This window comes from Oncorhynchus masou, chromosome 19, assembly GCF_036934945.1.
Source record: "Oncorhynchus masou masou isolate Uvic2021 chromosome 19, UVic_Omas_1.1, whole genome shotgun sequence".
NCBI classification, from domain to species: domain Eukaryota; kingdom Metazoa; phylum Chordata; class Actinopteri; order Salmoniformes; family Salmonidae; genus Oncorhynchus; species Oncorhynchus masou.
Window position 1 is genome coordinate 3,803,785 of NC_088230.1, and position 21,686 is coordinate 3,825,470.

A 21,686-nucleotide genomic window follows, 5' to 3' on the forward strand; every position below is an offset into this window, starting at 1 on the left:
CCGTAGCTATCCTCAAGACAATATGAAAATAATAATGTATTGTCTGGCTGTAGCCGTAGCTATCCTCAAGACAATATGAAAATAATAATGTATTGTCTGGCTGTAGCCGTAGCTATCCTCAAGACAATATGAAAATAATAATGTATTGTCTGGCTGTAGCCGTAGCTATCCTCAAGACAATATGAAAATAATAATGTATTGTCTGGCTGTAGCCATAGCTATCCTCAAGACAATATGAAAATTAATAATGTATTGTCTGGCTGTAGCCATAGCTATCCTCAAGACAATATGAAAATAATAATGTATTGTCTGGCTGTAGCCATAGCTATCCTCAAGACCATATGAAAATAATAATGTATTGTCTGGCTGTAGCCATAGCTATCCTCAAGACCATATGAAAATAATAATGTATTGTCTGGCTGTAGCCATAGCTATCCTCAAGAAAATATGAAAATAATAATGTATTGTCTGGCTGTAGCCATAGCTATCCTCAAGACAATATGAAAATAATAATGTATTGTCAGGCTGTAGCCGTAGCTATCCTCAAGACCATATGAAAATAATAATGTATTGTCAGGCTGTAGCCGTAGCTATCCTCAAGACCATATGAAAATAATAATGTATTGTCAGGCTGTAGCCGTAGCTATCCTCAAGACCATATGAAAATAATAATGTATTGTCTGGCTGTAGCCGTAGCTATCCTCAAGACAATATGAAAATAATAATGTATTGTCTGGCTGTAGCCGTAGCTATCCTCAAGACAATATGAAAATAATAATGTATTGTCTGGCTGTAGCCGTAGCTATCCTCAAGACAATATGAAAATAATAATGTATTGTCTGGCTGTAGCCATAGCTATCCTCAAGACCATATGAAAATAATAATGTATTGTCTGGCTGTAGCCATAGCTATCCTCAAGAAAATATGAAAATAATAATGTATTGTCTGGCTGTAGCCATAGCTATCCTCAAGACAATATGAAAATAATAATGTATTGTCAGGCTGTAGCCGTAGCTATCCTCAAGACCATATGAAAATAATAATGTATTGTCAGGCTGTAGCCGTAGCTATCCTCAAGACCATATGAAAATAATAATGTATTGTCAGGCTGTAGCCGTAGCTATCCTCAAGACCATATGAAAATAATAATGTATTGTCTGGCTGTAGCCGTAGCTATCCTCAAGACAATATGAAAATATTAATGTATTGTCTGGCTGTAGCCATAGCTATCCTCAAGACAATATGAAAATAATAATGTATTGTCTGGCTGTAGCCATAGCTATCCTCAAGACAATATGAAAATAATAATGTATTGTCTGGCTGTAGCCATAGCTATCCTCAAGACAATATGAAAATTAATAATGTATTGTCTGGCTGTAGCCATAGCTATCCTCAAGACAATATGAAAATAATAATGTATTGTCTGGCTGTAGCCATAGCTATCCTCAAGACCATATGAAAATAATAATGTATTGTCTGGCTGTAGCCATAGCTATCCTCAAGAAAATATGAAAATAATAATGTATTGTCTGGCTGTAGCCATAGCTATCCTCAAGACAATATGAAAATAATAATGTATTGTCAGGCTGTAGCCGTAGCTATCCTCAAGACCATATGAAAATAATAATGTATTGTCAGGCTGTAGCCGTAGCTATCCTCAAGACCATATGAAAATAATAATGTATTGTCAGGCTGTAGCCGTAGCTATCCTCAAGACCATATGAAAATAATAATGTATTGTCTGGCTGTAGCCGTAGCTATCCTCAAGACAATATGAAAATAATAATGTATTGTCTGGCTGTAGCCATAGCTATCCTCAAGACAATATGAAAATAATAATGTATTGTCTGGCTGTAGCCATAGCTATCCTCAAGACAATATGAAAATAATAATGTATTGTCTGGCTGTAGCCATAGCTATCCTCAAGACAATATGAAAATTAATAATGTATTGTCTGGCTGTAGCCATAGCTATCCTCAAGACAATATGAAAATAATAATGTATTGTCTGGCTGTAGCCATAGCTATCCTCAAGACCATATGAAAAGAATAATGTATTGTCTGGCTGTAGCCATAGCTATCCTCAAGACCATATGAAAATAATAATGTATTGTCTGGCTGTAGCCATAGCTATCCTCAAGACAATATGAAAATTAATAATGTATTGTCAGGCTGTAGCCATAGCTATCCTCAAGACAATATGAAAATAATAATGTATTGTCTGGCTGTAGCCATAGCTATCCTCAAGACAATATGAAAATAATAATGTATTGTCTGGCTGTAGCCATAGCTATCCTCAAGACCATATGAAAATAATAATGTATTGTCTGGCTGTAGCCATAGCTATCCTCAAGAAAATATGAAAATAATAATGTATTGTCTGGCTGTAGCCGTAGCTATCCTCAAGACAATATGAAAATAATAATGTATTGTCAGGCTGTAGCCGTAGCTATCCTCAAGACCATATGAAAATAATAATGTATTGTCAGGCTGTAGCCGTAGCTATCCTCAAGACCATATGAAAATAATAATGTATTGTCAGGCTGTAGCCGTAGCTATCCTCAAGACCATATGAAAATAATAAGGTATTCAAATCAAATCAAAATCAAATTTATTTATATAGCCCTTCGTACATCAGCTGATATCTCAAAGTGCTGTACAGAAACCCAGCCTAAAACCCCAAACAGCAAGCAATGCAGGTGTAGAAGCACGGTGGCTAGGAAAACTCCCTAGAAAAGCCAAAACCTAGGAAGAAACCTAGAGAGGAACCAGGCTATGTGGGGTGGCCAGTCCTCTTCTGGCTGTGCCGGGTAGAGATTATAACAGAACATGGCCAAGATGTTCAAATGTTCATAAATGACCAGCATGGTCGAATAATAATAAGGCAGAACAGTTGAAACTGGAGCAGCAGCACGGCCAGGTGGACTGGGGACAGCAAGGAGTCATCATGTCAAGTAGTCCTGGGGCATGGTCCTAGGGCTCAGGTCAGTTGAAACTGGAGCAGCAGCACGGCCAGGTGGACTGGGGACAGCAAGGAGTCATCATGTCAGGTAGTCCTGGGGCATGGTCCTAGGGCTCAGGTCCTCCGAGAGAGAGAAGGAGAGAATTAGAGAACGCACACTTAGATTCACACAGGACACCGAATTGGACAGGAGAAGTACTCCAGATATAACAAACTGACCCCAGCCCCCCGACACATAAACTACTGCAGCATAAATACTGGAGGCTGAGACAGGAGGGGTCAGGAGACACTGTGGCCCCACCCGATGTATTGTCTGGCTGTAGCCGTAGCTATCCTCAAGACAATATGAAAATAATAATGTATTGTCTGGCTGTAGCCGTAGCTATCCTCAAGACAATATGAAAATAATAATGTATTGTCTGGCTGTAGCCATAGCTATCCTCAAGACAATATGAAAATAATAATGTATTGTCTGGCTGTAGCCATAGCTATCCTCAAGACAATATGAAAATTAATAATGTATTGTCTGGCTGTAGCCATAGCTATCCTCAAGACAATATGAAAATAATAATGTATTGTCTGGCTGTAGCCATAGCTATCCTCAAGACCATATGAAAAGAATAATGTATTGTCTGGCTGTAGCCATAGCTATCCTCAAGACCATATGAAAATAATAATGTATTGTCTGGCTGTAGCCGTAGCTATCCTCAAGACCATATGAAAATAATAATGTATTGTCTGGCTGTAGCCATAGCTATCCTCAAGACAATATGAAAATAATAATGTATTGTCTGGCTGTAGCCGTAGCTATCCTCAAGACAATATGAAAATAATAATGTATTGTCTGGCTGTAGCCATAGCTATCCTCAAGACAATATGAAAATAATAATGTATTGTCTGGCTGTAGCCATAGCTATCCTCAAGACAATATGAAAATAATAATGTATTGTCTGGCTGTAGCCATAGCTATCCTCAAGACAATATGAAAATAATAATGTATTGTCTGGCTGTAGCCATAGCTATCCTCAAGACAATATGAAAATAATAATGTATTGTCTGGCTGTAGCCATAGCTATCCTCAAGACAATATGAAAATAATAATGTATTGTCTGGCTGTAGCCATAGCTATCCTCAAGACAATATGAAAATAATAATGTATTGTCTGGCTGTAGCCATAGCTATCCTCAAGACAATATGAAAATAATAATGTATTGTCTGGCTGTAGCCATAGCTATCCTCAAGACAATATGAAAATAATAATGTATTGTCTGGCTGTAGCCATAGCTATCCTCAAGACAATATGAAAATAATAATGTATTGTCTGGCTGTAGCCATAGCTATCCTCAAGACAATATGAAAATGAATAATGTATTGTCTGGCTGTAGCCATAGCTATCCTCAAGACAATATGAAAATAATAATGTATTGTCTGGCTGTAGCCATAGCTATCCTCAAGACCATATGAAAAGAATAATGTATTGTCTGGCTGTAGCCATAGCTATCCTCAAGACCATATGAAAAGAATAATGTATTGTCTGGCTGTAGCCATAGCTATCCTCAAGAAAATATGAAAATAATAATGTATTGTCTGGCTGTAGCCATAGCTATCCTCAAGAAAATATGAAAATAATAATGTATTGTCTGGCTGTAGCCGTAGCTATCCTCAAGACAATATGAAAATAATAATGTATTGTCAGGCTGTAGCCGTAGCTATCCTCAAGACCATATGAAAATAATAATGTATTGTCAGGCTGTAGCCGTAGCTATCCTCAAGACCATATGAAAATAATAATGTATTGTCAGGCTGTAGCCGTAGCTATCCTCAAGACCATATGAAAATAATAATGTATTGTCTGGCTGTAGCCGTAGCTATCCTCAAGACAATATGAAAATAATAATGTATTGTCAGGCTGTAGCCGTAGCTATCCTCAAGACCATATGAAAATAATAATGTATTGTCAGGCTGTAGCCGTAGCTATCCTCAAGACCATATGAAAATAATAATGTATTGTCTGGCTGTAGCCGTAGCTATCCTCAAGACCATATGAAAATAATAATGTATTGTCTGGCTGTAGCCGTAGCTATCCTCAAGACAATATGAAAATAATAATGTATTGTCTGGCTGTAGCCATAGCTATCCTCAAGACAATATGAAAATAATAATGTATTGTCTGGCTGTAGCCATAGCTATCCTCAAGACAATATGAAAATAATAATGTATTGTCTGGCTGTAGCCATAGCTATCCTCAAGACAATATGAAAATTAATAATGTATTGTCTGGCTGTAGCCATAGCTATCCTCAAGACAATATGAAAATAAAAATGTATTGTCAGGCTGTAGCCATAGCTATCCTCAAGACAATATGAAAATAATAATGTATTGTCTGGCTGTAGCCATAGCTATCCTCAAGACAATATGAAAATAATAATGTATTGTCTGGCTGTAGCCATAGCTATCCTCAAGACCATATGAAAATAATAATGTATTGTCTGGCTGTAGCCATAGCTATCCTCAAGAAAATATGAAAATAATAATGTATTGTCTGGCTGTAGCCGTAGCTATCCTCAAGACAATATGAAAATAATAATGTATTGTCAGGCTGTAGCCGTAGCTATCCTCAAGACCATATGAAAATAATAATGTATTGTCAGGCTGTAGCCGTAGCTATCCTCAAGACCATATGAAAATAATAATGTATTGTCTGGCTGTAGCCGTAGCTATCCTCAAGACAATATGAAAATAATAATGTATTGTCTGGCTGTAGCCGTAGCTATCCTCAAGACAATTTGAAAATAATAATGTATTGTCTGGCTGTAGCCATAGCTATCCTCAAGACAATATGAAAATAATAATGTATTGTCTGGCTGTAGCCATAGCTATCCTCAAGACAATATGAAAATAATAATGTATTGTCTGGCTGTAGCCATAGCTATCCTCAAGACAATATGAAAATTAATAATGTATTGTCTGGCTGTAGCCATAGCTATCCTCAAGACAATATGAAAATAATAATGTATTGTCTGGCTGTAGCCATAGCTATCCTCAAGACCATATGAAAAGAATAATGTATTGTCTGGCTGTAGCCATAGCTATCCTCAAGACCATATGAAAATAATAATGTATTGTCTGGCTGTAGCCATAGCTATCCTCAAGACAATATGAAAATTAATAATGTATTGTCTGGCTGTAGCCATAGCTATCCTCAAGACAATATGAAAATAATAATGTATTGTCAGGCTGTAGCCATAGCTATCCTCAAGACAATATGAAAATAATAATGTATTGTCTGGCTGTAGCCATAGCTATCCTCAAGACAATATGAAAATTAATAATGTATTGTCTGGCTGTAGCCATAGCTATCCTCAAGACAATATGAAAATAATAATGTATTGTCTGGCTGTAGCCATAGCTATCCTCAAGACCATATGAAAAGAATAATGTATTGTCTGGCTGTAGCCGTAGCTATCCTCAAGACCATATGAAAATAATAATGTATTGTCTGGCTGTAGCCGTAGCTATCCTCAAGACCATATGAAAATAATAATGTATTGTCTGGCTGTAGCCGTAGCTATCCTCAAGACAATATGAAAATAATAATGTATTGTCTGGCTGTAGCCATAGCTATCCTCAAGACAATATGAAAATAATAATGTATTGTCTGGCTGTAGCCATAGCTATCCTCAAGACAATATGAAAATAATAATGTATTGTCTGGCTGTAGCCATAGCTATCCTCAAGACAATATGAAAATTAATAATGTATTGTCTGGCTGTAGCCATAGCTATCCTCAAGACAATATGAAAATAATAATGTATTGTCAGGCTGTAGCCATAGCTATCCTCAAGACAATATGAAAATAATAATGTATTGTCTGGCTGTAGCCATAGCTATCCTCAAGACAATATGAAAATAATAATGTATTGTCTGGCTGTAGCCATAGCTATCCTCAAGACCATATGAAAATAATAATGTATTGTCTGGCTGTAGCCATAGCTATCCTCAAGAAAATATGAAAATAATAATGTATTGTCTGGCTGTAGCCGTAGCTATCCTCAAGACAATATGAAAATAATAATGTATTGTCAGGCTGTAGCCGTAGCTATCCTCAAGACCATATGAAAATAATAATGTATTGTCAGGCTGTAGCCGTAGCTATCCTCAAGACCATATGAAAATAATAATGTATTGTCAGGCTGTAGCCGTAGCTATCCTCAAGACCATATGAAAATAATAATGTATTGTCTGGCTGTAGCCGTAGCTATCCTCAAGACAATATGAAAATAATAATGTATTGTCTGGCTGTAGCCGTAGCTATCCTCAAGACAATTTGAAAATAATAATGTATTGTCTGGCTGTAGCCATAGCTATCCTCAAGACAATATGAAAATAATAATGTATTGTCTGGCTGTAGCCATAGCTATCCTCAAGACAATATGAAAATAATAATGTATTGTCTGGCTGTAGCCATAGCTATCCTCAAGACAATATGAAAATTAATAATGTATTGTCTGGCTGTAGCCATAGCTATCCTCAAGACAATATGAAAATAATAATGTATTGTCTGGCTGTAGCCATAGCTATCCTCAAGACCATATGAAAAGAATAATGTATTGTCTGGCTGTAGCCATAGCTATCCTCAAGACCATATGAAAATAATAATGTATTGTCTGGCTGTAGCCATAGCTATCCTCAAGACAATATGAAAATTAATAATGTATTGTCTGGCTGTAGCCATAGCTATCCTCAAGACAATATGAAAATAATAATGTATTGTCAGGCTGTAGCCATAGCTATCCTCAAGACAATATGAAAATAATAATGTATTGTCTGGCTGTAGCCATAGCTATCCTCAAGACAATATGAAAATAATAATGTATTGTCTGGCTGTAGCCATAGCTATCCTCAAGACCATATGAAAATAATAATGTATTGTCTGGCTGTAGCCATAGCTATCCTCAAGAAAATATGAAAATAATAATGTATTGTCTGGCTGTAGCCATAGCTATCCTCAAGACAATATGAAAATAATAATGTATTGTCAGGCTGTAGCCGTAGCTATCCTCAAGACCACATATGTCAGAGTCAAGGCCCGCGGGCCACATCCGGCCCGCGAGAAGGTTTTTTACGGCCCCTGGGATGATCTTGATTTATTATTAGAACCGGCCCGCAGACCGCAGCAAGCCGGCAGCCCGCAGATCTTTTACACGCACCAATACTACATTTCCCACAATGCAACGGTGACGCACCGAGCAGTAGGCTGCTTCATTTCAATATTTATTGGCACAGCAGTCGTCAGCATCACAGTAAAATTAACTTTCAGATACCCATCAAAAATGGCAAAACGGAAGGTGGACACTGAGAACCGGGGTTTCAAACAAGGTGGGAGTCGGAGTATATGTTCACGGAGGTAGCTGGAAAACCTGTGTGTCTTCTGTGTGGAGAAAGTGTGGCGGTACTGAAAGAGTATAATCTGAGACGACATTATGAAACGAAACACGCGGACAAAAACAAGAATATGGACATGGAACAAAGGCTACAAAAGGCAGAGGAATTAAAACGAGGCCTCAAATCTCGACAGGCTCTGTTCAAAAAAGCCAAATCACAAGGCCAGGCTGCTGTCAAGGCCAGTTTTATTTTGGCAGAAGAGATCGCTAAATCAGCCCGGCCATTTACGGAGGGGGATTTCATCAAAAACTGCATGATTAAAGTTTGTGACGAAGTTTGCCCAGAAAAAAGGCAACTCTTTTTAAATGTGAGTCTGAGCAGAAACACCATTGCCGAGAGAGTAGACCAGTTGTCCATCAATCTAAAAGAGCAGCTTGTGAAAAAGGGAAAAGATTTCATTGCATATTCCTTGGCTGTGGATGAGAGCACCGACATTTCTGACATTGCCCAGTTGTCAATTTTCATCCGCGGAGTGGACTCCAGCCTAAGCGTGACAGAGGAGTTTTTGGCTTTACGTCCTATGCATGGCACAACTACGGGGCATGATTTGTATGAAGAGGTGTCAAGATGTGTAAATGAGATGGAGCTGCCTTGGGAAAAACTCGTGGGTTTGACAACCGACGGAGCACCTGCGATGTGTGGACACAGGAGCGGACTGGTGGCGAAGATACGGGAAAAGATGCAAGAGGAAAACGCGACAGGTGAGCTGACAGCTTATCATTGTATCATACACCAGGAAGCGTTGTGCGGTAAAGCCTTGAAAATGGAGCATGTAATGAGCATCATCACGCGCACAGTTAACTTTATCAGAGCCAAAGGTTTGAATCACCGCCAGTTCAAGGCATTTCTGACGGAGTTAGAAACGGAGCATGGTGATTTGCCTTATCACACAGAGGTGCGATGGCTAAGCCAGGGAAAGGTGCTTCAAAGATGTTTCGAGCTTCGTGAGGAGATTTGTCTGTTCTTGGACAGCAAAGGGAAAGACACAACACAACTCCGAGACGAAATGTTTCTGTGTGAAATGGCTTTTCTGTGTGACATTACGAGTCATCTGAATGCAATGAACTTGCAGCTGCAGGGTCGGGATCATGTCATCTCTGATATGTACAGTACAGTGAAGGCATTTAAAACCAAACTGACTCTGTGGGAGACGCAGATGCGGAAAGAAAATTTGAGCCACTTTCCCAGCTGCCAGACCATGAAAGAGAAGCTCTCTACCAGTGCGTTCCCGAGCGCACAGTTGGCTGATAAAATAGGTATGCTTGCCGCTGACTTTCGACGCCGATTTGCTGACTTTGAAGCACAAAAAAGCAGGTTGGAACTGCTCGGTAACCCATTTGCTGTTGACGTGGAAAGCTCACCACCAAACCTCCAAATGGAGTTGATTGACCTCCAATGCAATGATGCACTGAGGGCAAAATATGCGGCAGTGGGTGCTGCGGAGTTCGCCCGTTTCCTCCCCGACACAATGCCCCAGCTGCGCATCCAGGCTGCTCAAACGTTGTCTATGTTTGGCAGCACATACCTGTGTGAACAACTTTTTCTTTGATGAACCTGAACAAAACATCACACAGAAGTCGACTTACTGCTGAACACCTCCACTCAATTCTGAGGATTTCCTCAGCTCAGAGCCTTACCCCGAACATTGATGAACTTGTGGAAAAGATGGGACACCACCAAGTATCACCCTCAACCTCAAACAAGTGAACATTACTGTGCAATCACATATTTAGAGTTTTTACTCAGTTCAAGTTTAAAAGTTAAAGTTTAATATTTGTTTTCACTGCATGTTACTTCTCCTTAAACAAAGTGTTGTTTTTGATTAATAGATTTTTGCACTTTATTTTATTGTATTTCAATCCAATTATATTTTAAAAATATTTCAGTTGAGTGGATGATAGAAAATTGCTATTATTGTTTTTTTCTTTGAAGTAAATTTAGCCCACTTTTGCTAAAATAGAAAATATAGGCTACTGATGGTGCCTTGAATACCGGTTTCTTTCATTTAATGTTCATGTTATGGGGATTTTTATATAAAGGAAATTTGTCTTTTGTGTCTGTTGAAAATTAAAGATTACTGACAGAGCCATAAGAAAATATTGCTTTATTTATCTGATCATATTGGAATATATTTGTTAGGTTTTCAGTAGGTTCAATTAGGTTCACTAGACTATATGCGTCATTTAAAAATTTTTCAATGAACATTCGAACAGTCCGGCCCTCGGCTTGTAGCTAAATTTTTTATTTGGCCCTCCGTCCATTTGACTTTGACACCCCTGCTCAAGACCATATGAAAATAATAATGTATTGTCAGGCTGTAGCCGTAGCTATCCTCAAGACAATATGAAAATAATAATGTATTGTCTGGCTGTAGCCATAGCTATCCTCAAGACAATATGAAAATTAATAATGTATTGTCTGGCTGTAGCCATAGCTATCCTCAAGACAATATGAAAATAATAATGTATTGTCTGGCTGTAGCCATAGCTATCCTCAAGACCATATGAAAAGAATAATGTATTGTCTGGCTGTAGCCATAGCTATCCTCAAGACCATATGAAAATAATAATGTATTGTCTGGCTGTAGCCATAGCTATCCTCAAGACAATATGAAAATTAATAATGTATTGTCTGGCTGTAGCCATAGCTATCCTCAAGACAATATGAAAATAATAATGTATTGTCTGGCTGTAGCCATAGCTATCCTCAAGACAATATGAAAATAATAATGTATTGTCAGGCTGTAGCCGTAGCTATCCTCAAGACCATATGAAAATAATAATGTATTGTCAGGCTGTAGCCGTAGCTATCCTCAAGACCATATGAAAATAATAATGTATTGTCAGGCTGTAGCCGTAGCTATCCTCAAGACCATATGAAAATAATAAGGTATTCAAATCAAATCAAAATCAAATTTATTTATATAGCCCTTCGTACATCAGCTGATATCTCAAAGTGCTGTACAGAAACCCAGCCTAAAACCCCAAACAGCAAGCAATGCAGGTGTAGAAGCACGGTGGCTAGGAAAAACTCCCTAGAAAAGCCAAAACCTAGGAAGAAACCTAGAGAGGAACCAGGCTATGTGGGGTGGCCAGTCCTCTTCTGGCTGTGCCGGGTAGAGATTATAACAGAACATGGCCAAGATGTTCAAATGTTCATAAATGACCAGCATGGTCGAATAATAATAAGGCAGAACAGTTGAAACTGGAGCAGCAGCACGGCCAGGTGGACTGGGGACAGCAAGGAGTCATCATGTCAAGTAGTCCTGGGGCATGGTCCTAGGGCTCAGGTCAGTTGAAACTGGAGCAGCAGCACGGCCAGGTGGACTGGGGACAGCAAGGAGTCATCATGTCAGGTAGTCCTGGGGCATGGTCCTAGGGCTCAGGTCCTCCGAGAGAGAGAAGGAGAGAATTAGAGAACGCACACTTAGATTCACACAGGACACCGAATTGGACAGGAGAAGTACTCCAGATATAACAAACTGACCCCAGCCCCCGACACATAAACTACTGCAGCATAAATACTGGAGGCTGAGACAGGAGGGGTCAGGAGACACTGTGGCCCCACCCGATGTATTGTCTGGCTGTAGCCGTAGCTATCCTCAAGACAATATGAAAATAATAATGTATTGTCTGGCTGTAGCCGTAGCTATCCTCAAGACAATATGAAAATAATAATGTATTGTCTGGCTGTAGCCATAGCTATCCTCAAGACAATATGAAAATTAATAATGTATTGTCTGGCTGTAGCCATAGCTATCCTCAAGACAATATGAAAATAATAATGTATTGTCTGGCTGTAGCCATAGCTATCCTCAAGACAATATGAAAATAATAATGTATTGTCTGGCTGTAGCCATAGCTATCCTCAAGACAATATGAAAATAATAATGTATTGTCTGGCTGTAGCCATAGCTATCCTCAAGACAATATGAAAATAATAATGTATTGTCTGGCTGTAGCCATAGCTATCCTCAAGACAATATGAAAATAATAATGTATTGTCTGGCTGTAGCCATAGCTATCCTCAAGACAATATGAAAATAATAATGTATTGTCTGGCTGTAGCCATAGCTATCCTCAAGACAATATGAAAATAATAATGTATTGTCTGGCTGTAGCCATAGCTATCCTCAAGACAATATGAAAATAATAATGTATTGTCTGGCTGTAGCCATAGCTATCCTCAAGACAATATGAAAATAATAATGTATTGTCTGGCTGTAGCCATAGCTATCCTCAAGACAATATGAAAATAATAATGTATTGTCTGGCTGTAGCCATAGCTATCCTCAAGACAATATGAAAATAATAATGTATTGTCTGGCTGTAGCCATAGCTATCCTCAAGACAATATGAAAATAATAATGTATTGTCTGGCTGTAGCCATAGCTATCCTCAAGACAATATGAAAATAATAATGTATTGTCTGGCTGTAGCCATAGCTATCCTCAAGACAATATGAAAATAATAATGTATTGTCTGGCTGTAGCCATAGCTATCCTCAAGACAATATGAAAATTAATAATGTATTGTCTGGCTGTAGCCATAGCTATCCTCAAGACAATATGAAAATAATAATGTATTGTCTGGCTGTAGCCATAGCTATCCTCAAGACAATATGAAAATAATAATGTATTGTCTGGCTGTAGCCATAGCTATCCTCAAGACAATATGAAAATAATAATGTATTGTCTGGCTGTAGCCATAGCTATCCTCAAGACCATATGAAAATAATAATGTATTGTCTGGCTGTAGCCATAGCTATCCTCAAGAAAATATGAAAATAATAATGTATTGTCTGGCTGTAGCCATAGCTATCCTCAAGACAATATGAAAATAATAATGTATTGTCAGGCTGTAGCCGTAGCTATCCTCAAGACCATATGAAAATAATAATGTATTGTCAGGCTGTAGCCGTAGCTATCCTCAAGACCATATGAAAATAATAATGTATTGTCAGGCTGTAGCCGTAGCTATCCTCAAGACCATATGAAAATAATAATGTATTGTCAGGCTGTAGCCGTAGCTATCCTCAAGACCATATGAAAATAATAATGTATTGTCTGGCTATCCTCAAGACCATATGTAGCCGTAGCTATCCTCAAGACAATATGAAAATAATAATGTATTGTCTGGCTGTAGCCGTAGCTATCCTCAAGACAATATGAAAATAATAATGTATTGTCTGGCTGTAGCCATAGCTATCCTCAAGACAATATGAAAATAATAATGTATTGTCTGGCTGTAGCCATAGCTATCCTCAAGACAATATGAAAATAATAATGTATTGTCTGGCTGTAGCCATAGCTATCCTCAAGACAATATGAAAATAATAATGTATTGTCTGGCTGTAGCCATAGCTATCCTCAAGACAATATGAAAATAATAATGTATTGTCTGGCTGTAGCCATAGCTATCCTCAAGACAATATGAAAATAATAATGTATTGTCTGGCTGTAGCCATAGCTATCCTCAAGACAATATGAAAATAATAATGTATTGTCTGGCTGTAGCCATAGCTATCCTCAAGACAATATGAAAATAATAATGTATTGTCTGGCTGTAGCCATAGCTATCCTCAAGACAATATGAAAATAATAATGTATTGTCTGGCTGTAGCCATAGCTATCCTCAAGACAATATGAAAATAATAATGTATTGTCTGGCTGTAGCCATAGCTATCCTCAAGACAATATGAAAATAATAATGTATTGTCTGGCTGTAGCCATAGCTATCCTCAAGACCATATGAAAATAATAATGTATTGTCTGGCTGTAGCCATAGCTATCCTCAAGACCATATGAAAGAATAATGTATCCTCAAGACCATATGAAAATAATAATGTATTGTCTGGCTGTAGCCGTAGCTATCCTCAAGACAATATGAAAATAATAATGTATTGTCTGGCTGTAGCCATAGCTATCCTCAAGACAATATGAAAATAATAATGTATTGTCTGGCTGTAGCCATAGCTATCCTCAAGACAATATGAAAATAATAATGTATTGTCTGGCTGTAGCCATAGCTATCCTCAAGACAATATGAAAATAATAATGTATTGTCTGGCTGTAGCCATAGCTATCCTCAAGACCATATGAAAATAATAATGTATTGTCTGGCTGTAGCCGTAGCTATCCTCAAGACCATATGAAAATAATAATGTATTGTCTGGCTGTAGCCATAGCTATCCTCAAGACCATATGAAAATAATAATGTATTGTCTGGCTGTAGCCATAGCTATCCTCAAGACCATATGAAAATAATAATGTATTGTCTGGCTGTAGCCATAGCTATCCTCAAGACAATTTTAAATAATAATGTATTGTCTGGCTGTAGCCATAGCTATCCTCAAGACAATATGAAAATAATAATGCACTGGAGAAGTACTCAAGACAATATGAAAATAATAATGAATTGTCTGATAGCTATCCTCAAGAAAATGTAGCCATAGCTATCCTCAAGACAATATGAAAATAATGTATTGTCTGGCTGTAGCCATAGCTATCCTCAAGACAATATGAAAATAATAATGTATTGTCTGGCTGTAGCCATAGCTATCCTCAAGACAATATGAAAATAATAATGTATTGTCTGGCTGTAGCTATCCTCAAGACAATATGAAAATAATAATGTAGCCATAGCTATCCTCAAGACAATATGAAAATAATAATGTATTGTCTGGCTGTAGCCATAGCTATCCTCAAGACCATATGAAAATAATAATGTATTGTCTGGCTGTAGCCATAGCTATCCTCAAGACAATATGAAAATAATAATGTATTGTCTGGCTGTAGCCATAGCTATCCTCAAGACAATATGAAAATAATAATGTATTGTCTGGCTGTAGCCATAGCTATCCTCAAGACAATATGAAAATAATAATGTATTGTCTGGCTGTAGCCATAGCTATCCTCAAGACAATATGAAAATAATAATGTATTGTCTGGCTGTAGCCATAGCTATCCTCAAGACAATATGAAAATAATAATGTATTGTCTGGCTGTAGCCATAGCTATCCTCAAGACAATATGAAAATAATAATGTATTGTCTGGCTGTAGCCATAGCTATCCTCAAGACCATATGAAAATAATAATGTATTGTCTGGCTGTAGCCATAGCTATCCTCAAGACCATATGAAAATAATAATGTATTGTCTGGCTGTAGCCATAGCTATCCTCAAGAAAATATGAAAATAATAATGTATTGTCTGGCTGTAGCCATAGCTATCCTCAAGACAATATGAAAATAATAATGTATTGTCTGGCTGTAGCCATAGCTATCCTCAAGACAATATGAAAATTAATAATGTATTGTCTGGCTGTAGCCATAGCTATCCTCAAGACCATATGAAAAGAATAATGTATTGTCTGGCTGTAGCCATAGCTATCCTCAAGACCATATGAAAATAATAATGTATTGTCTGGCTGTAGCCATAGCTATCCTCAGGCTGTAGCCGTAGCTATCCTCAAGACCATATGAAAATAATAATGTATTGTCTGGCTGTAGCCATAGCTATCCTCAAGACCATCTGAAAATAATAATGTATTGTCTGGCTGTAGCCATAGCTATCCTCAAGACAATATGAAAATAATAATGTATTGTCTGGCTGTAGCCATAGCTATCCTCAAGACAATATGAAAATAATAATGTATTGTCTGGCTGTAGCCATAGCTATCCTCAAGACAATATGAAAATAATAATGTATTGTCTGGCTGTAGCCATAGCTATCCTCAAGACAATATGAAAATAATAATGTATTGTCTGGCTGTAGCCATAGCTATCCTCAAGACAATATGAAAATAATAATGTATTGTCTGGCTGTAGCCATAGCTATCCTCAAGACAATATGAAAATAATAATGTATTGTCAGGCTGTAGCCATAGCTATCCTCAAGACAATATGAAAATAATAATGTATTGTCAGGCTGTAGCCATAGCTATCCTCAAGACAATATGAAAATAATAATGTATTGTCTGGCTGTAGCCATAGCTATCCTCAAGACAATATGAAAATAATAATGTATGGTCTGGCTGTAGCCATAGCTATCCTCAAGACAATCTGAAAATAATAATGTATTGTCTGACTGTAGCCATAGCTATCCTCAAGACAATATGAAAATAATAATGTATTGTCTGGCTGTAGCCATAGCTATCCTCAAGACAATATGAAAATAATAATGTATTGTCTGGCTGTAGCCATAGCTATCCTCAAGACAATATGAACATAATAATGTATTGTCTGGCTGTAGCCATAGCTATCCTCAAGACAATATGAAAATAATAATGTATTGTCTGGCTGTAGCCATAGCTATCCTCAAGACAATATGAAAATAATAATGTATTGTCTGGCTGTAGCCATAGCTATCCTCAAGACAATATGAAAATAATAATGTATTGTCTGGCTGTAGCCATAGCTATCCTCAAGACAATATGAAAATAATAATGTATTGTCTGGCTGTAGCCATAGCTATCCTCAAGACAATATGAAAATAATAATGTATTGTCTGGCTGTAGCCATAGCTATCCTCAAGACAATATGAAAATAATAATGTATTGTCTGGCTGTAGCCATAGCTATCCTCAAGACAATATGAAAATAATCATGTATTGTCTGGCTGTAGCCATAGCTATCCTCAAGACCATATGAAAATAATCATGTATTGTCTGGCTGTAGCCATAGCTATCCTCAAGACAATATGAAAATAATAATGTATTGTCTGGCTGTAGCCATAGCTATCCTCAAGACAATATGAAAATAATAATGTATTGTCTGGCTGTAGCCATAGCTATCCTCAAGACAATATGAAAATAATAATGTATTGTCTGGCTGTAGCCATAGCTATCCTCAAGACAATATGAAAATTAATCATGTATTGTCTGGCTGTAGCCATAGCTATCCTCAAGACAATATGAAAATAATAATGTATTGTCTGGCTGTAGCCATAGCTATCCTCAAGACAATATGAAAATAATAATGTATGGTCTGGCTGTAGCCATAGCTATCCTCAAGACAATCTGAAAATAATAATGTATTGTCTGGCTGTAGCCATAGCTATCCTCAAGACAATATGAAAATAATAATGTATTGTCTGGCTGTAGTCATAGCTATCCTCAAGACAATCTGAAAATAATAATGTATTGTCTGGCTGTAGCCATAGCTATCCTCAAGACAATATGAAAATAATAATGTATTGTCTGGCTGTAGCCGTAGCTATCCTCAAGACAATATGAAAATAATAATGTATTGTCAGGCTGTAGCCGTAGCTATCCTCAAGACAATATGAAAATAATAATGTATTGTCTGGCTGTAGTCGTAGCTATCCTCAAGACAATCTGAAAATAATAATGTATTGTCTGGCTGTAGCCGTAGCTATCCTCAAGACAATATGAAAATAATAATGTATTGTCAGGCTGTAGCCATAGCTATCCTCAAGACAATATGAAAATAATAATGTATTGTCAGGCTGTAGCCATAGCTATCCTCAAGACAATATGAAAATAATAATGTATTGTCTGGCTGTAGCCATAGCTATCCTCAAGACAATATGAAAATAATAATGTATGGTCTGGCTGTAGCCATAGCTATCCTCAAGACAATATGAAAATAATAATGTATTGTCTGGCTGTAGCCATAGCTATCCTCAAGACAATATGAAAATAATAATGTATTGTCAGGCTGTAGCCATAGCTATCCTCAAGACAATATGAAAATAATAATGTATTGTCTGGCTGTAGTCATAGCTATCCTCAAGACAATCTGAAAATAATAATGTATTGTCTGACTGTAGCCATAGCTATCCTCAAGACAATATGAAAATAATAATGTATTGTCTGGCTGTAGCCATAGCTATCCTCAAGACAATATGAAAATAATAATGTATTGTCTGGCTGTAGCCATAGCTATCCTCAAGACCATCTGAAAATAATAATGTATTGTCTGGCTGTAGCCATAGCTATCCTCAAGACCATATAATAATAATGTATTGTCTGGCTGTAGCCATAGCTATCCTCAAGACAATATGAAAATAATAATGTATTGTCTGGCTGTAGCCATAGCTATCCTCAAGACAATATGAAAATAATAATGTATTGTCTGGCTGTAGCCATAGCTATCCTCAAGACAATATGAAAATAATAATGTATTGTCTGGCTGTAGCCATAGCTATCCTCAAGACAATATGAAAATAATAATGTATTGTCTGGCTGTAGCCATAGCTATCCTCAAGACAAGACAATATGAAAATAATAATGTATTGTCTGGCTGTAGCCATAGCTATCCTCAAGACAATATGAAAATAATAATGTATTGTCTGGCTGTAGCCATAGCTATCCTCAAGACAATATGAACATAATAATGTATTGTCTGGCTGTAGCCATAGCTATCCTCAAGACAATATGAAAATAATAATGTATTGTCCTGCTGTAGCCATAGCTATCCTCAAGACAATATGAAAATAATAATGTATTGTCTGGCTGTAGCCATAGCTATCCTCAAGACAATATGAAAATAATAATGTATTGTCTGGCTGTAGCCATAGCTATCCTCAAGACAATATGAACATAATAATGTATTGTCTGGCTGTAGCCATAGCTATCCTCAAGACAATATGAAAATAATAATGTATTGTCTGGCTGTAGCCATAGCTATCCTCAAGACAATATGAAAATAATAATGTATTGTCTGGCTGTAGCCATAGCTATCCTCAAGACAATATGAAAATAATAATGTATTGTCTGGCTGTAGCCATAGCTATCCTCAAGACAATATGAAAATAATAATGTATTGTCTGGCTGTAGCCATAGCTATCCTCAAGACAATATGAAAATAATCATGTATTGTCTGGCTGTAGCCATAGCTATCCTCAAGACAATATGAAAATAATCATGTATTGTCTGGCTGTAGCCATAGCTATCCTCAAGACAATATGAAAATAATAATGTATTGTCTGGCTGTAGCCATAGCTATCCTCAAGACAATATGAAAATAATAATGTATTGTCTGGCTGTAGCCATAGCTATCCTCAAGACCATATGAAAATAATAATGTATTGTCAGGCTGTAGCCATAGCTATCCTCAAGACAATATGAAAATTAATAATGTATGGTCTGGCTGTAGCCATAGCTATCCTCAAGACAATCTGAAATTAATAATGTATTGTCTGGCTGTAGCCATAGCTATCCTCAAGACCATATGAAAATAATAATGTATTGTCAGGCTGTAGCCATAGCTATCCTCAAGACAATATGAAAATTAATAATGTATTGTCTGGCTGTAGCCATAGCTATCCTCAAGACAATCTGAAAATAATAATGTATTGTCTGGCTGTAGCCATAGCTATCCTCAAGACAATATGACAATAATAATGTATTGTCTGGCTGTAGCCATAGCTATCCTCTAGACAATATGAAAATAATAATGTATTGTCTGGCTGTAGCCATATTGTTTGACTTTTTATTTTTTATTGAACCAAACCCAATTAGTCCATTAAAAGTGTGTTTTTTCCAGTTTTTTTATAGATCCTGTTATGGTGATGCTCATTTCTGTTCTGTATGTTATCGTCTTGTTAAGACCTGGGAGAACGGCTGTTAGATTCTGCTAACGAGCTGCAGTGCGTTTTAAACAGGCATGTATGTTATGAGACGCGGTGTGTTTTTCTTCCTGTCAGTCAGTTGACTGGGAACAGATGTTACTGCGAAAGCGTTCACACGTACGCGACACGACTCTCTGAAATGGTGCGGTATTGTGACTCAGATTTATAGCTGTACAACATCAGGCCAGAATATTGGTAACAGACTGATCAGCTGAAATTGCTGCATTATTACTTGAATAAATAATAATATTGATCAACACAATCCTCCCCCCCTCTTCTCCAGGCGTGCCCCCGTCATCGTCTCCTCTGAAAGGAAGAGGAAGTGATGTCACGTCACCACAACCGCTTCGAGAGGGAGTACCGGGGGATGCCGTGGGAGAGGCGGGACATCATCCGTCCGACTGGCCTACTCAACGGATCGGGAGCCAATAACAGCTGCCCAGCCGTCAACGGTAACAATCGCCCGGGACTCCTCCCACTGCCCGTCATCCCTTCCCTCTTGCCAACCCCAGTTACGGTTGCCGTAACGACATCGAGTGGTGGTGACATGGTTGTCAAGCGTCAAGGAGGCGTCACAGTCACGGCCGCTGGTTCTGCCAAGGTAAGAACACACGGGTCCTCTTTCTCTCTCTGTCCAAAACCATTTACCTCCCTCCTCATTATGCACTCTGTCTCCGCTCTCCAACTCTTACCATTCTCTCCATGCAAATCTTTTTCTCTCTGGCCCACCCCCCCTCCCGCCACTCACCAACTCTTCTCATCTCAATCCCGCCAAGCCATTTAGCTGCGTCTCTCTTCTCTCTCTCTCTCTCTCTCTCTCTCTCTCTCTCTCTGTCTTTCTCTGTCTCTCTCTCTCCTCCCCCCCTCTCTCTCTCTCTGCCAAATGGCTGGCTTGTTCCCTCTTTTCTCCTCCTCACTAATTTTCTCCTCTCATTATGTAAATTACCTGAGGCAGCAGTTGATGTGGCCAAGCTGTAGGTGCTTACAAAGCTCTGAGCTTGGACAGGGTTTACAGGCATGTGCTTTCCAATATATGGAATACTTACTATAAACTTACACTCTGATGAACTTTGTTGGATAAACTAAAAAAGATCCTGTAGTGTTTTTGTCTTTTCCCCCTGATAGCTGTTTTTCTGCTAGCTCTTTTTCATTGTAATGACCAACCCTTACTCAAAACTGGAATCTGAAAAGTTCTATGCCCTAGTACCACTTTGAGATTTGACCTCTTACGTTTACTTTTATGCAGTGAGTTCACTGTGAGTTTTCTCTTCTCTCTTGTAGCCCAAGGAGTTACCTAGATACTCTGAGAGAGGCAGCTTCACCAAATGAAGTTAGAAAACCAAGCGTCCTCCCTTGTCCTGGCTCTGCTTGTTCGACCACCATTCATCTTTCTCTAACTTTTTTCCGCAATATCACATCACTTTACTTTCATTTAACTCCACAGGGCCTGAGCTTCTCTCCACCTCTCTCACCTCCACATCACTCCGTTACCATTACATGGGCTTTGTTTTCTCCTTCTCTTCCTTTCCCCCCACATTATCTCATTTGCTGTCTCTCTCGCTGTCTCTCTCTCGCTGTCTCTCTCTCGCTGTCTCTCTCTCGCCGTCTCTCTCTCTCTCGTCTCTCTCTCTCTCTCTCTCTCGCCGTCTCTCTCTCGCCGTCTCTCTCTCTCGCCGTCTTTCTCTCTC

At 38.0% G+C, this 21,686-nt stretch overlaps 1 protein-coding gene across 1 annotated transcript in view; it reads left to right on the forward strand.

Moving 5' to 3' along the window:
* The window catches only part of LOC135505724 (kelch-like protein 29), a 535,325-nt gene that overhangs the window by 255,063 nt on the left and 258,576 nt on the right, over positions 1–21,686 (forward strand). Inside the window, exon 3 of the mRNA XM_064924798.1 lies at positions 20,282–20,599. Coding sequence (XP_064780870.1) covers positions 20,324–20,599 — 276 coding nt within the window. The 5' untranslated portion in view covers positions 20,282–20,323. The remainder of the gene's footprint in view (positions 1–20,281; positions 20,600–21,686) is intronic.